A 17,121-nucleotide genomic window follows, 5' to 3' on the forward strand; every position below is an offset into this window, starting at 1 on the left:
ACGTGCAATTTCGCGTTTGCAAAGGAGAAACAAATACACAACGAGGGAAAGGAAAAAGTCGCGAGGTGCCAGTATTAATCAATTCAAAACTTTAGCAACTATGGTAATTGGTAATATTGCCAACAATTGACAACAGTAAGTTTGTTTACTATCAGAGCACTAAACAAGAAACACTTTAAAAGCAAGGTATTACATTCCTTTTTCCTAATAAATGAACAAAAGAATCAGCTTACCCAATTGATCCTTCAGAAATGGATGCAACTTTGCAAATACCAGATGATGTAGTGAAAGGCAAATCTTTATAGCAGGCAACCAACTCCATATTTGTATGCAGATCCAACTGAACAGTTTCCCAAACCTTTTTCTTATTGTTCAAGACATCATCAGGTTTGCCATCAAACCCGGGGAATGTGACTCGTTCTCCAATTGCAGCATCTTTAGGTGGCTCAACTAATTCAACCTGACGTTGCATCAAATATCCATATAAATGATCAGAAAGTCCATATTAATAAAACACAATGAAAAATATAATATCGGGGAGTGGATTAGTACATTGTAGATGTCAGTCATATAAAGCCTGTTCTACAATACTATTGTTGACTACAATCACAAATATATTTGGCTATTTATATACCAGTTGTTGCAAGGGAACACTTTTCGATGTTTCTACCTAGTGAAATACAACAAAGCAAGAAAGTAGACGTCCTTAGCTTCTTTTTCCTTTCTCCCTTCCAACATTCTGTCGGATTCCTTTCCAAGTTTTGCTCTTGCTTACTTAACTCAACTTTTCCATTTGAAAAGTATGTTAGCCAGTAGACATTATTTCAGTATTAAGCAAGTAAAATGTATTCAAAACCACAAACATATTTTAAGGTACATAGCAATTTTACCAAGATAACATGGACAGAGAGATAAGCACAGATCACAGTTTACCTTAGTGTGATCACTATTAGAAGCAGCAAGAACCATTGCCAGGGACTTTATCCCCCTCATGCTAACTGGTTTTAGGTTGCATAGAACGCAGACCTTCCGATTCTGAAAAGGAAATGTCACTGAGAATAAATTCACCAGCTCATTTTATATTTGATACTTGCAAAAGGTGGAGAAGCCAAACCTGCATATCCTCAAGTGGAATAAAATTTACAAGGCCACTAACAACAGTTCTAGGCAGAGCTTCACCAACATCAATCTCTTCCACGTACAATGAATCGGCATTAGGATGTTTTTGTGCCTTTGTTATGAGACCAACGCGAATGTCAAGTCTACTAATGGAAACTTCTCCTTCGACAGTGGCTGGGGCCTTAGATTTGGTTTCAGAAGATTTTTTTGCACGTTCCTTCTTCTTATTACCATCTGATACACAAAATAGAAAAATCAAAGCAAGCCATAATCCATATGATTCTCATGCAAGAATAGAACTAAACTGCAGCCATCAACCATGGCAGACTTGAGGTAGAACTTTGATAGGAATCTGACAGGATCCCAAGGAAGATGCATAAGCATAGATGATTTACTTGTCTCTAAAGCAAAAGGTATCTGTATATATCTTGAAATCTTAAGTCTTTGGAAGTAAACAGAAATCTTCACAGACAATAAGGAATTACAGGTCTGGTATTAAGAAAACAAGAGGATCAAAAGAGAGGTGGTCAATAGGCACAGTCGAGAAGTGCCTCGAGGAGGATCAAAGCAAGTGCTAACAAATTTATGCCTAAAGAAACTACAAGGCTCCTTAAACTCTTCATACCACTGTCGTAGAAATAAATAAACTCATCACATCAAGTCAAAAAATATGGAAAAAGAAAAAATTCCAACCTGATATTTTTGTTTTGTTCAGTTGTTCAGCCATCTTTTTGGCATCAGTTTCTGCCTTCAGAGCCCTATCTGCCCTATCTGACTGACTTCCTGCAAACTTCTCTCTGTAGAATTCAACTTCTTCATCTTTCTGTATATTATCATCAACAACAATTATAAACCAGCCAACGAATGAAAGAATGAATAAACATGCAGTAAAAACAGACCGAAATGCATTACCAGCTCCTTGAACAATGGTGCTGGTGTTCCAATTTTGTGACCTGCAGGTATAATGTTCCATGGTCTTTTGCTATTTGCAACGTCACCTTTTTCATCAGCCAGTGAAAGTTGTGTTTCAGGAGGCAAGTTGAGCTGCTTAAGCACCTGTGAATCAAGAGGGAAAAGCATCAAACACCTAAGCACAGACAGATGGCATCACACAAAGTTCAAGTTTGCAATGATGGCAACAGAAACACTACCTCATGTGAAAAAGGTGGCATAAATGGCTCTAAAAGACATGCCAGAAGATAGACTAGACCACAAGCAGTTCTCATCACTATGGAACACGAACGCCTGTCTTCCTTGTAAAGTTTCCAAAACTGGCTTTCCTACAGAAAGAAATACAATGTGATGAGCCTCAACAATTTGAGATCAGAAACCATAAGAATAGAATACCCACAGGTCATTACCTTTGTCACATGAAAAGTTCAAAATTTCAGCTAATTTTTTTTTTTTTTTTTTGGCTCGATAATTCAGCTAGTTAATCTAAAATGAGAAAGTCCATCGCATAGCAGTTATTGATCAAAAAACAGATAGCTGGAAAGTATTTGACAGGATTACCTGCAGATAACCATTTCCTTCACCAGAAATAGACATCGCAACCTTCAAGCCTTGCTTTAATTTAACCTAGTCGAATTGCAACAGATACAGGTTATCAAACATAGGAAATAAGAGCACCAATCAAGATAGAATCAGATGCAAGAAAACGTCACCCGTTGCGGATGAGTCACTTTATTATCATGGCTTCATTTTTTTTCTTTCTTTTTTTATTTTTCTTTACTTATAAAATAAGATCACATGACTTCTAGTTCACTAAAACTGAGAGAACCCGTGGCGGATGAGTCACCTTCTCCATGGCTTCTATATACTGCTCCACGTAATTTCCAACTTTTTCACCCAATGCCTTTGTCAAGGGATGTGATTCCGCTTCTTCAACATCGGGAATAATGGAACCATAACCTGAAGCTGTATGAGGGCATTGTCAATAAAGAACTGATAGATATGAGGGAAAAGGGGATAAGACTTCTCCCCTGGTAAATATGAAGGAATCTAGACACTTTCACCCATATAAGTTACCCAACATCTTTTCCTCTAGAAAGAATTTTCTTCCTTCATCTTTTTTTTTCTGCTTTCTAATCTTATTCCCTTTTCTATTAAGGTTTTCTGCTTCTAAAATACTAGTATCACAATTCAATGAGGCCTAATAAGAGACCTTTTTTTTTCATTTCCAAGAAACATAAATAGAGATTTGCAGCAATCAACCAGACAAGTACAGGATACTAACAGCAGAAAAAACATGAACAATGTAGTAAACCACGTCATTTTTTAATACATAAATCGGAGGGATTGTAGCAAAAAATAAACAACAAAATAAGTTGCCAAAACTTTTGTGAAACACAAAATACCAACAGAGAAGCAACTTTGACAACAAGAAAATCCATTAACAGGGATCAACTATGTAAATATCTAAAAGAACAGCTCGCTGAAATACCTGAATCTTTTGCGATGAAGCTCAAAACTCTATTGACAAAATTGCCTAAGTTGCTTAGCAACTCACTGTTTAACTTTGCTTGTAGGTCTGCCCATGTAAATAAAGTGTCTGAGGCCTAGAATAACCAAAAATATTTAGTGATAGAATGGCATTACAAAACTGGGAAATATTGAACAGCAAAAAACATTGTCAAAGCACCATGGGCCCACCTCTGGCCTGTTTGTCAGCAAGTAATATCTCCATACTTCTACAGGAATATTTGTATCTTTTGCATCATTACCAAAAACTCCTATACCCTTGCTCTTAGAGAATTTGCCTGATTATGACAACCAAAAAAGAGAAGGAAAAATTTTCAAGTCAGAAAACATGGAATAATGTAATATTAACTAGTATCTCCAAACTAAAGTTTCAAGCAGCAATTACATATTGCAATGCTCAACTAATTTCTAATTAACCTGCTTCATAGTTCAAATATTCTGTTACGCTGATAGTTTTCATAAGCGTCCAGTTTTCACCAGTTCCGAGAAGCGTAGATGGGAATATTACCTGGATATACAAAATATATTACAAACCCCCTAACATCACAAAATTAGTAGCCTGCCAGCAAAGAATTTCAAAGATTTTTAAAACTTACAGTGTGAAAAGGCACATTGTCCTTGCCCATAAACTGATACAGTTCCACATCATCTGGATTCTTCCACCACTTCTCCCACTCGGTTGTGTAGCATGAGGTGATTGAAACATATCCAATAGGAGCATCAAACCACACATAGAAAACCTAATTACCAATCGACGAATATTGTCGTGAAGCTAAGATCTTAGATAACAATTTTTGTGAACTTCAAATAAAATCAACAGAATAGAATTTATAGCCGGATGTGGACTAACAATCACAAAATTATGAGTTACAATCAATCGTTTTCAATCAACCAACCTTATCCTTGTATTTTTCATGTGGTACTGGAACCCCCCATTTCAAATCTCTAGTTATACACCTTGGTTTAAGTCCTTCTCTAAGCCATGCATGTGTTGTGTAGATGGCATTCTGACTCCATCCCCCAGCCACTGACATGTTGTTGACATATGCTTCTAATCTATCCTTCAGCAAAGGGAGCTCAAGAAACAAATGGTCTGTATCTCGGATACATGGGGTGTTGTGACAAACCTGTTGAGTAACCAAGCAAAGACTTAAGCAGTTAGTAAACTCTTTTACCACATCCATATTTTTAGTCAAATATGAATCTATAAAAAATTTTAAACATCCTTGTACTCTTAGTCCAATATATGAATAAGATTATGAGGAACTTTTGTGCTTCCAATCCTTCATACATCAATTCCATTGGAAGAAAATTAATCGTTTGCAAATTATGTGATTCAGCTCAAACAAAAGATCAAGTATCTTGCTGAAGGAATTTGCGCTCGTTTTCAAGAAGCTGATGTGTGTTTAACTAAGATGAGAGTATACAACATAAAACCTAGTAAAGAATATGCACCTGCTAAGATGAAAGCATGTAAAATTAGACCAAGTAATGAATATGCATCTAACAGAATATGAGACGAAGTGCGAACCTTGCATTTTGGCTCCATTAGTTCTGTGGGATTTAAAAGTTTCCCACACTTTTCACATTGATCTCCTCGTGCAGAATCATAGTTGCAACCTGGTGTTGGACAGTTACCCTCTACAAGTCTATCGGCTAAGAACTTTTTGCAAGTGTCACAGTAAAGCTGCATAAGAAAATGAACTTCAGCTGGGGAAATGTCAACTATGCTACAGCTGTGGTCTGTGCAACTTCAATTAAAGAAGTATTTAAAAGCTTGATGACTTGAAATCATACATATGTTTTTGGTGAATTCCTTGGATTCAATGACATTTCTTATCGCTTCTTATGTTGGAATGGACCAAATTCTAGTATGTTCACGTGTACGGTAGGAAGCCAACAAAGCTAATGCTAAACGCGTAGCAATAGAAGCACACAACAGTTGCACAAGCTAATTTCCAAGGAAATAATTCGTACTACAATACGATACCTGTTGCATTGTATTCTCAGAAAGCCAATTATTTTCGAAGAGATTCTTGAAAATTGCTTGACAAACTTCTGTCTGCTGTGGCGTTGATGTGCGTCCAAATTCATCAAAGCTTATATCAAACCATTTATAGACTTCTTTATGAATAGCATGATATCTGCAAAGCCAATAAGAGGAGAAAAGAATTGTGAAATGGGGTGGGTTGTGTTCGTGTTGGGACCCTCTGGTTAAAAATTACATCTCTCTCAACCGAATAAACTAAAAGGATGAATTTACAAGGACTCAGAAGAAAGCAAACTTTTAATTTTCAAAAGGAAAACCAGGTATATGAATGCTAAATTAGCGCACCTCTTCTGGAGCTCTTGAAATAATCATGTGAAAAAGTCTACAGGAATTCATTTAACTGCTATTTTTCGCTATATAAACCTACAAACTTCATACTGGTGCATCATTTGCTGTTGTCTGGACTTCAATTGGATTAAAATATCTTAGCTGTGTAAATCTAACACTTCAAAAAAGTAAAAAAATGGATAACTTGGAAGCTTAAAAACCTAACGAGACTTAAAACTAATTTCCTTGGTCAGTTGGTCCAAAACATAATATGTGAATTGGGAAAGCAAAACTTAGCCAACTATTTAATATATTACCTGCAATGTACATAACTTCACAAAGACCACCATGTTCAACATATCTCTTAAATGAAAACCCCGATATTTTTAATAGAAGAGCCATTTGTTAGTCTAAAGGTCTCGAGGTATAAGTAATATGCTTGACAAGAAGCTCATCTCTGTCAAAGTAAATGTAACAGCCCACACGCCGCTGGGGGTTCACTGTGAAACTTGCCTTAGGCAAATCACACGTCGGATTGGGGGTAGAAAGTGAGGGGTCATATAAGAACAAGTTAGGATTCAACTGTTGAGGTGTCTTTTGGGTAAAATCCCAAGAGGACAAAACCCTGAGGTCCAAATACCTTGAGGTTGTAGGTCACTAAAGGAGCAACTCTACCATTGCTCCAATGCTCGCCCTCGCTAAATAAAAGCACATACTAGAGCTAATTTTCAACAATCGACTAATCACTACCAATAAAAATCTAATCTTTACCACAAAAACATGATAAACCCAAGAAACTAATATCCATTACTATTCTGATACCTGTAACAGCTTGTTTGGGTGGTTGTTACCTATCGTATTGTTACTTTAAATATAATGTTTGTTTTGATTGTTACTTAAATTTCATTGTATTGTATCGTTAAATCCATCGTTGCGTAACGACGAAAAGTGCCACTTTATGGAACGACGGATTTGGTGTGGTGGCGTCGTTTCCTTGCTTTTTTCTCGAATATTACCCTTCCTTATTATTAAATAATCAGTTTTTTATCCTTTATCCTACTTTTTTATATAATAATTCTATTCCATTCCGTATCCTATTTTTTCTTAGTAATGATGCAAGTTTATTCTTCATATTACTGGTGGGTAATATCATGAAACGACAAATGATACAATCTATCCAAATATTGTATTCATCAAACAATACAATACAATACGATACATTATGAAACAACATATAACAACAATCCAAACAAGCTGTAAGTAGAAGATACTTGCTACAATTGACTACTCAATGTTAGCAATAAAAATCTAATCTTTACCCGTAAAACAAGAGAAGCCTAACAAAATTTCACATCCATTAGTAATTTATGCCTTCCCCAACACCTACCTCACCCAATGACTTTCTGCTATTGCAACAAAAGTATTATTTGGGGGAAAAGGCCATTTCATGTGTTGGTACGACAAAAGATGTTTTTGTTGATGAAGTCATTTTAGTTGTGGAAAATATTTTCCACCGAGAGGGAGGAAATCACTTCATTCGAGTTTCAGCCAGAAATCATTTTCCTTTCCAAATATCCTAATTTCTTACTCTCGCTGGTTACTTAAATTAACATTTAGACATTATTAATCTTTTATTTATTTATTTATTTATTTATTTATTTATTTATAACCGTAGTGTTCGAGCCAGCTTGTGCGCACGTCAACTAATTCCACAGTATACCTGCTACCTCCGAAACTAATTCCACAGTATACCTGCTACCTCCGAAACTAATTCCACAGTATACCTGCTACCTCCGAACAACAACAGATACCAAGTAACTCTATCCACCAAGGCTTGAACATTATTAATCATTATTAATTATTATTAATATTATTAATTTATTCCAATCAACCTTATTAATTAATAATTAACATTTAATAGTAAATAATATCATAAAGCATTTTAAATTCTTCCCTTTACACCAAAGGCACCTAAATTCCATACTAAGAAAGGCAAAAGCAAAATAAATTTTGCTTACTTGTCACAAATTTGCTTAGGAGTACAATTTTCCTCCAAAGCTTTAGTCTCTGTAGCTGTCCCATACTCATCTGTACCACACATGTATATTGCATTGTACCCTCTAAGTCTACAGTATCTTGCAAACACGTCAGCACTCAACACACCTACAAATTCCACCCAAAAAAATCAATTTTCCAAATCCAAAATCAAAAAATAAAATAAAAATAAAGCAATAAATAAATAAATAAATAAAGTTGTACGTACATCCAATAATATTGCCAAGGTGAGGAACGTTGTTTACATAAGGCAAAGCACTAGTAATTAATATGTTTCGTTTGCCTGGGATTGGAAGTTTCGGAATTGTTTTGCAATTTTCGCCCATTTTTTGAGAGATCTGCTAGGGTTTAAAAGAGGTTTTTTTGGCTATAATTGAAATTCAGCAGATGAAGAAGACGAAGAATAGAGAATGCTACTGTTTAAGGTAAAAGAGGCGTTATAATTTATAGACTGAATAAATTAACGGAATGAGGTTCTTTTGCAAGTGGTTTTTATGGGAAGAATATTCAGAATATAAATACTTAGGGATATTTTCACTGTTAATCCCTCCAATATTGAAAAATGTTAATTTTGGTCCTTATGATATTTGTATAAGCACATTTAATATATAATTAATTAAAATGTGCAGTTTTGATCCCTCTAGTTGTGAATCTTCACAAATTTAACTGGATTATGTACCATTATATCATTAGTATTTGCTTGACTTGGTTTTGTTTGTGATCGATTTCATTGATTTAGTAATTAAGAGAGATCTTTATGAACCTAATTCGTCCCTTAACTTGAATTGAACTCGAGAGATGGAATTTAAGGGGATTAGTTAGTTAAACGACATGTCAACTATTTTAGGAATCAAAGATTGTTGGGTTATTATTATTATTATTATTAAGAATTAACTCAAACAGTCGCCCATCTAACCACTTAAACTAAAAATAGTCAGTGAATGTATAATATAATATATGCATAATTTATGTAATATATATATATATATATATATATATATATATATATATATATATATATATATATATATATATATATATATATATATATTGTGTATAATCAATGTATAAACTATATATATGGCTAGAAAAAATAAACAATGAATATAACTGACTATCTGTGTAAAGAACCCATATGTTAATCCTGCAATCATATTGGGCTACTTAGTAAATTTTTTTAATTATGCTTGGGAAAGCTTTGAAATTACGATAAAGATATCTAGGTATGACTTATAGTCACTAGTTCGAGCCGTAAAAACAGCCATTAATGCTTGCATTAGGGTGAACTCTCTACATCACACCCTTAGGGTGGCGGCCCTTCCCTGGACCCTGCGTAAACACGGAATACTTAGCACCCTGGGTTGTCCCCTTTTTTTTATGCTTGGTAGAGTGAATTAAGAAAGGATTTGTAGGAATCCGAAGATTCTAATATTTACATTAGATCCCAAGATTCATATAGCTAATAAATCCAAGTGAATTCAAAAGAAACAATAGAATTGGTTAGTTAACAATGGGGAAATCATTAGCTAAAATTGCCTTTCTTTCATAAGTAGTAGTAGTAGTATTAATTCTTTTCAGCATGTATTTTTTCCTAGCCTTTCTTTTTCTTGCTATATTTACAACCTTTCTGTATTTGAGAAAAAAGAGGGGATTTTTTTTTTTTTTGTGTGTGTGTGTGGGGGGGGGGGGGGGGTGTTGATATAAGAGAAGAAGAGGCTAAGAGTAAAATGTGGAGAGATGTTTGTTAAAAAGTGATAAGAAACTTTGAAACCACTGAAAATCAAGAACAAAATTTTAGGAATATCAAGAACGCATTGTTTTCCCTTTTGCAACTTTACCATATCTCAATGGTAAAAACTTTCTAATCAATATCTAGAAACACAGTGCATTCTACTAACAATTCTTTTATGTTTCTCATAAATTATTGCATGAAAAGCCATGAAGATGTCAATACAGACCTCTTCTTGGCAGTAATTTTCCAAGAATTATAGCATATTTTTATACAAGAAAAAAATTTAAAAAGAAGTTGAAGAAAAATATTTGCAATGGCGACTTCTTCGAATCCAAGAAAAGTAGATTCCTCGAACCGACCACCTCAGGCGGTCAAATTCTCACGACGCACGTCCAGTGGACGCGTCGTGAGCTTATCCCGGGACGATGATCTAGACGTCCCAGGCGATAGTCAAAATGATTTTATCAACTATACAGTAATGATGCCACCAACCCCGGATAATCAACCAGGGGCTGATGCAAATGGTGACAAGCCAGATGGTCCTGGACCATATGGCTCGTCTAGATTCAGGACCGAGTCCCAAAGGCGAATGGGTAGTCGTGGAGGTGAAGATGATGATGGTGGTTTTGGTGGTGGTGCGCGCGGTGGAAATGCATCGGGTTTGGATCGTAGGATGTCTGTACTAAAATCGAATAATAAATCAATGTTACTAAGGAGCCAGACTCAAGATTTTGATCATAATCGTTGGCTTTTCGAAACTAAAGGAAAATATGGTATTGGAAATGCTTTTTGGCAACAAGATGAAGGATCATATGATCATGATACTGGAATGAGTATGTCTGATTTTATGGACAAACCATGGAAACCACTTACAAGAAAAAGCAAAGTCCCTCCTGAGATCATTAGCCCCTACAGGTTTGAATCTTATATTTGTTAACAAAAGAAATTTATATAAATTGTGATTCATGGTAATAATCTATGTTGTGCGGACTCTCTAAAACAGTTGCCGCACTCCTTCGAAAATACACTATTTTTGGAGGATCCAAGACGCACCGATCGACATTTTCGAAGAGGTCGAGCAACATAGGCAATAATCATAAAATGAAGAAGTTATTATTCTTTGGCTCAAAAAATGTATACATGCATGAGAGTGTTTTTGAAGAATTAACCTAAATAGCAGCACGCTCAATCATTTAAACTAAAAATAGCCAGCGGGTATAATATATAATTCATGTGTAATATGTGTAAAGGGGAGCCTTAGCGTAACTGGTAAAGTTGTTGGCATGTGAGCAGGAAGTCAGGGGTTCGAGCCGTGTAAACAGCTTCGGCCCTTCCCCGGACCCCGCACGTAACGGGAGCTTAGTGCACCGAGCTGCCCTTTATTTTCATGTGTAATATGAGTTTCATCTTGTGGTTGCTTTCTGATCTTTTTTTTTCTATTCCAATTTCAGATTACTTATTGTTATCCGGCTAGTGGCATTAATTTGTTTTTTGACATGGCGAGTCCAAAATCCAAATTATGATGCAATGTGGCTATGGGGAATGTCAATAGCATGTGAACTATGGTTTGCATTTTCATGGCTTCTTGATATTCTTCCAAAATTTAACCCCATTAATAGATCTGCTGATTTAGCTGCCCTTAAAGAAAAATTCGAAAGCCCGTCGCCTTCGAATCCTCATGGTAGATCAGATTTACCAGGAGTTGATGTGTTTATTTCTACAGCTGATCCTGATAAAGAACCTCCTCTTGTTACTGCTAATACTATACTTTCAGTTCTTGCTGTTGAATATCCTATTGAGAAACTGTCTCTTTATATTTCTGATGATGGTGGTGCTATTCTTACTTTTGAAGCTATGGCTGAGGCTGTCAACTTTGCTCAGGTTAAATATTTTTGTTCATCTTGTCTATCTTAAATTAAACTAATATCTACTTCGTAATTATTTCAATTGAAGGGGAGTCTAGTGTGACCTATAGGTCACGAGTTCGAGCCGTGGAAGCAGCCACTAATGCTTCCATTATGTTAGGTTGTTTACATAACACCCCTTGGGTGCGGCTCTTTTCCTGATCCAGCGTGAATGCAGGATGCTTTGTGCACCGGGCTGTTCTTTTTAGTAATTAATCATACTAGAATTTTGATCAAATTTTAGCTAGTCATGGTAGTACGTTTACTTTAGTTGAAAATTTAGTCGTTTGTTAATACGTTTACTTTAAGTCCTATGCGTTTAGGAGTTTTTTTGCCATATTAGATATCTTATACCAATAGGAAATATAGAGGACTTTCAGTAATTTTTTGCTTTATTGGATGGAAAGTAATACTACTAATGCTTGTATTTCTGCTGGTTAACTAAAGGTTTGGGTGCCATTTTGTCGAAAACATAACATTGAGCCAAGAAATCCAGACAGTTACTTCAATCAAAAGACAGATCCAACGAAAAACAAGAAGCGTCCTGATTTTGTGAAGGATCGACGTTGGATCAAGAGGGAATACGACGAGTTCAAGGTCAGGATCAACGGTTTACCAGAAGTTATACGCAAAAGATGCGAGATGTATAACTCAAAAGAAGAAATGAAGGAAAAGGAACTAGCAAAGGAGAATAATGGAGGGGAAGATGTTAAAGCTCAAAAGGCAACTTGGATGGCTGATGGCACACATTGGCCTGGCACTTGGTTTAGTCCTATTGCTGATCACTCTAAAGGAGATCATGCCGGAATTTTGCAAGTAACACTAAATCTTCTCGGCCTTTATTATCATAAACTTGTTTATTGAAATCTTTGTTTTTCAAGTCATCGTTTGACATATACAGTCAAACATCTCTATAGCAGTCTCGTTTGTTCCGGACATTTTCTGGCTGCTATAGCGAAGTGTTGTTATAGAGAACATATGTTATAATATAATATGAAATTGGTTTTTAAAAAAATGGTTGTTGTAATGAAGTGATGTTATAAAGGATTGTTGTTATAGAGAAATCTGATTGTATAGTCAAACCTCTCTATAACAACCTCATTTATTCCAAATATTTTCTGGCTTCTATAGCAAAGTGTTGTTATTGAGAACATATGTTATGACATAACATGAAAAATTGGTTCCAAAAAATACTTGGTCGTTATAATGAAGTGTTGTTATAGAGGATCATTTCGATAGAGAAGTTTGACTGTAGTACTTATCTTTTCCTTGTAGATAATGAGCAAGGTGCCGGAAAATGATCCAATAATGGGAGGTCCAAATGAAAAGCAATTAGACTTCACCGGTATTGACATCCGAATTCCCATGTTTGCGTATGTGTCTCGTGAGAAACGGCCAGGTTATGATCATAACAAGAAAGCAGGAGCAATGAACGCCTTGGTTAGAGCTTCTGCAATTCTTTCAAATGGACCATTTATACTCAACTTGGATTGTGATCATTACGTCTATTACTCCATGGCCATTCAAGAGGGTATGTGTTACATGATGGATCGTGGTGGTGATCGTATTTGCTACCTACAATTCCCTCAAAGATTTGAAGGAATTGATCCCTCTGATCGATATGCTAACCATAACACTGTGTTTTTTGATGGTAAGAATTATGCAACTCCACAAGTAAGACAATGTTTTCGCAATATGATTGTAAAAAAGCCTTATTTCTCATGACCTTTGTTCTTATATGCTATGATAACAGGAAATATGCGAGCTTTGGATGGTCTACAAGGTCCTGTATACGTTGGGACTGGATGTATGTTCAGGCGCTATGCACTCTATGGTTTCCACCCGCCACGAGCTAATGAGTACACGGGCTTCCTTGGGAAAAACAAGAAAGAAGCGAAAAATATTACAATGCCATCAGACTTAGATGATGATTCACAACCTTTAACAGGACATCCTGACTTGAACTTGCCAAAGCAATTTGGAAATTCGACGATGTTTGTTGAGTCAATAGCAGTAGCTGAATTTCAAGGACGGCCTCTTGCCGATCACATCACTGTTAAAAATGGCCGGCCACCTGGCGCCTTACTCATTCCGCGTCCTCCACTAGATGCACCAACTGTAGCTGAGGCTATTGCAGTCATCTCTTGCTGGTAAAAAGAAGAATCTTTATACAATTTTACTTAATTTTCGGATTATTATCAACTTGTTAGCTATTCTATGACTACTTGTTGTTTCTCTCATTTTGATCATCTTACTATCTGGTTGTTATTTATGCTGCGTACACACTACCCTCCCCAGACCCCACTATGTAGGATTATACTGGATTTGTTGTTGTTGTTGTATCAACTTGTTAGCTATTTTCCACTTATTTATGTCTTTATGATTCATAGGTTTGAGGACAAAACAGAATGGGGAGATAGAATAGGATGGATTTATGGATCAGTGACAGAAGATGTGGTCACAGGATACAGAATGCACAATCGTGGATGGCGATCTGTCTACTGTATTACAAAACGAGATGCTTTTCGTGGCACTGCACCTATCAACTTGACAGATCGTTTGCACCAGGTGCTTCGTTGGGCAACTGGTTCAGTCGAGATTTTCTACTCTCGTAACAATCCAGCTCTAGCCAGCCCGCGTCTTAAGTTCTTACAACGCATTGCATACTTCAATGTTGGTGTCTACCCTTTCACCTCAATCTTCCTTGTTGTCTACTGTTTCATTCCAGCACTTTGCCTCTTCAGCGGACAATTCATCGTATCGAATTTAAGCATACCGTTTCTTTCCTATCTCTTGCTCATTACTATCACTCTTGTTCTCATATCACTTCTTGAAGTCAAATGGTCTGGTATAGCCCTTGAGGAGCTATGGCGAAACGAGCAGTTTTGGCTCATCGGTGGCACGAGTGCTCACTTTGCTGCTGTAATTCAGGGACTTTTAAAGGTGGTAGCAGGCGTTGAGATCTCGTTTACATTGACATCGAAATCTGCTGGTGATGAGGATGAAGACATATATGCTGATTTACATGTAGTGAAATGGACAAGTTTATTTATACTTCCATTGACAATATTGGTGGTGAATTTAACTGCAATTGTTATTGGTATTGCAAGGACAGTATACAGTGTGATACCACAATGGAATAGGCTATTTGGTGGTGCATTTTTCAGCTTTTGGGTGTTGTCACATTTATATCCATTTGCTAAAGGATTAATGGGAAGAAGAGGAAGAGTGCCAACAATTGTATACATATGGACAGGGCTTATTGCTATTACTGTTTCCTTACTTTGGTTATCTATTTCTCAAGGTAATAATACTGATGGAGGAAACTTTAAGATATAGAAAAACGAGAATTAATGCGCCTCAGTCACAAACAAGTTGGATCAGGAATCCGTAGAAATAAGAAGATCTACAAAAAGGGGTAACCTTTTTTATGTAATGGGAAGGTTATGAATTCCAAGATTGTAATTGTTTTTGTTATTACAGAAAGTTATAAGTATATGAGTTAGATTTAGATTTGTAGGCCTCCATATTTTGTTAATGTAAAGGAGGAATGTTAATAGCTCAATGGTATTTTATCAATAAAGAATAAGGAGAATTACACATACCTTTCTTACTATTTTAACTTACACAGTCAAACCTTTCTAGAATATCCTCGTTTGTTTTGATATTTCTTGATTGTTATAATGTTATAAAGAACATATACTATAACATAATATGAAAAATAGTTCCAACGAAAACTTGACCGTTATACTGATTGTTGTTATAAATGATGACTGTTATAGAAAGGTCTGACTATAATACATACTTTCTTTATGATGTCAAGTGTTACAAATACGTTCATACTTTAATATTTTGTGTAACAAAACTATAATTAATATAATCTACACATGAACAAGTTTCTCCAAGATGTTTTTATTATATGTTTCTTTCTATTTTCTGCCGCAAAACTACCCTATTTTATTCTCATTTTAATTATAACATACACATATTTAATATTTCATGCAACTCAACTGATTTTGAATTATATATTTCTTCTTTTTTTTTTTTGCTAAAATATATTTCTTCTATTGACCTTGTACTTTCCAAAAAGGTTTTTGTTTTCCTTTTTCTTGCTTTTCGAAATGGCTAGAACAAATTATATATTGACTAAAGTAACCTTACAGTGTTATTCTTTTTTGTTTTCCTTTACTTTCTTATTTGTAGTTTTTGAATGTGAGTCAAAAAGATAGGATTTAAACTTTCAGATTATTTCACAAGGTTAGATAGAATTTTACCCTACATTTTCCAAAGCAATATTCAAGACTAACTAAAAGTATTTATGTTCTAATAATATTGTGTTTTGAATGACTTTGAGACAATGGAGGGACCGTCGAGCAACGATAAAGTTATTTTCGTGTGACCTATAGGTCACAAGTTCAATCGGTGGAATTAACCATTGATCCTTGTATCACGGTACGATACCTATGTCACACCCCAAGGATGTGACCCTTCTTTGAATCCTACGTTAATGTGAGATGCCTCGTATACCGGACTACGCTTGAGACAACAAAATCAAAGCAGCTCCTTGTTTCAAAATGATTGAAGTTTAACTGTCTGGATATTAGCAAGCAGTAGAATAAACAATCACTACAAGAAATCTGATCTATAGTGGCGACTTACTTGGTCGCTACAAAAGACAAGGGTATAGTACCAATGTTGAACTATTGTTAAATATATCAAGCTGTGGTTAGCTTAGTTTACTTAAGCTTAGGTCAGTTAAGCTATCAAGCTATCTGGCAAACTCGTAGAGTATATATTTAGCTCTTGTACAAATATTGTAATAAGAATTCATTTTGATTTATGTTCTAATATTGTTGAAAAAATATCTATCATTAATGATAAAGAAGATAAAATCCGGTGGGAGTCTCTGACATTCTTTTCTTTTAGTATATGTTTTTAGCAGTTGTTTATTTTAATAGAACATAACTTTTATATTTTTTAGACAATACATTTTTATTTATTATTTTATGGTTTAAAATGTTACTTGAGATATCGTATAGGTGTATATTTTACTGTGCACATCTTATGCATTAAAGCAGAGGCGGATATAGTATTCTACCGATAGGTTCAACTGAACCCATAATTTTTGATGCGGAGTAAATATTTGTATGTAAAAATTCATTATAATTGCAAAAATAGTAGATATGAACCCATAACTTTAAATATATGATGAGTTCAATGCTAAAAATCTTAAAATTTGTACCCAAATGATTTAATTCCCGGATCCTCTTCTGCATTAAAGATAAATAGACACTATTGTAGAATTTAATCTCCAAATAAAGATCAAATCATATTCGTCTTAATAGAGTACTTCTTTTGTGTTTGGCCTTTTACCCATACGATGAAATATCCATGAGAATAGTATTTGACATGTAAATGATAAGTATACCGAGATTGAATAGTAGAAAGTTGAACAAATATTATAACCATCCACATAAATTGTTATTTTTTATAACAAAAGGGAAAGAAAGCAA

General features: G+C 35.2%; 2 protein-coding genes across 2 annotated transcripts; one reads left to right on the forward strand and one right to left on the reverse strand.

The window, feature by feature from the left end:
• Positions 1–74: 74 nt before the first annotated feature.
• Positions 75–8,460, reverse strand: LOC104111770 (probable methionine--tRNA ligase). The gene is made up of 17 exons (XM_009621541.4): positions 8,181–8,460; positions 7,936–8,080; positions 5,591–5,744; positions 5,132–5,287; positions 4,497–4,727; positions 4,197–4,340; positions 4,018–4,108; positions 3,772–3,878; positions 3,563–3,677; positions 2,918–3,036; positions 2,632–2,697; positions 2,271–2,399; positions 2,032–2,175; positions 1,813–1,942; positions 1,115–1,353; positions 934–1,035; positions 75–460 (listed from the first exon to the last, which is right to left on the reverse strand). Exons 1-17 carry the CDS (start codon positions 8,296–8,298, stop codon positions 230–232), a joined length of 2,421 nt encoding a protein of 806 aa, XP_009619836.1. The 5' UTR covers positions 8,299–8,460; the 3' UTR covers positions 75–229.
• Positions 8,461–9,754: 1,294 nt separating this feature from the next.
• LOC104096749 (cellulose synthase-like protein D1) lies at positions 9,755–15,212 on the forward strand. Its single transcript, XM_009603155.4, has 6 exons — positions 9,755–10,619; positions 11,156–11,585; positions 12,056–12,424; positions 12,884–13,259; positions 13,362–13,758; positions 13,999–15,212. The coding sequence occupies exons 1-6, from the start codon at positions 10,018–10,020 to the stop codon at positions 14,945–14,947; spliced, it is 3,123 nt and encodes a 1,040-aa protein (XP_009601450.1). The 5' UTR covers positions 9,755–10,017; the 3' UTR covers positions 14,948–15,212.
• The last annotated feature ends 1,909 nt before the right edge of the window (positions 15,213–17,121 follow it).

This window comes from Nicotiana tomentosiformis, chromosome 5, assembly GCF_000390325.3.
Source record: "Nicotiana tomentosiformis chromosome 5, ASM39032v3, whole genome shotgun sequence".
NCBI classification, from domain to species: Eukaryota; Viridiplantae; Streptophyta; class Magnoliopsida; order Solanales; family Solanaceae; genus Nicotiana; species Nicotiana tomentosiformis.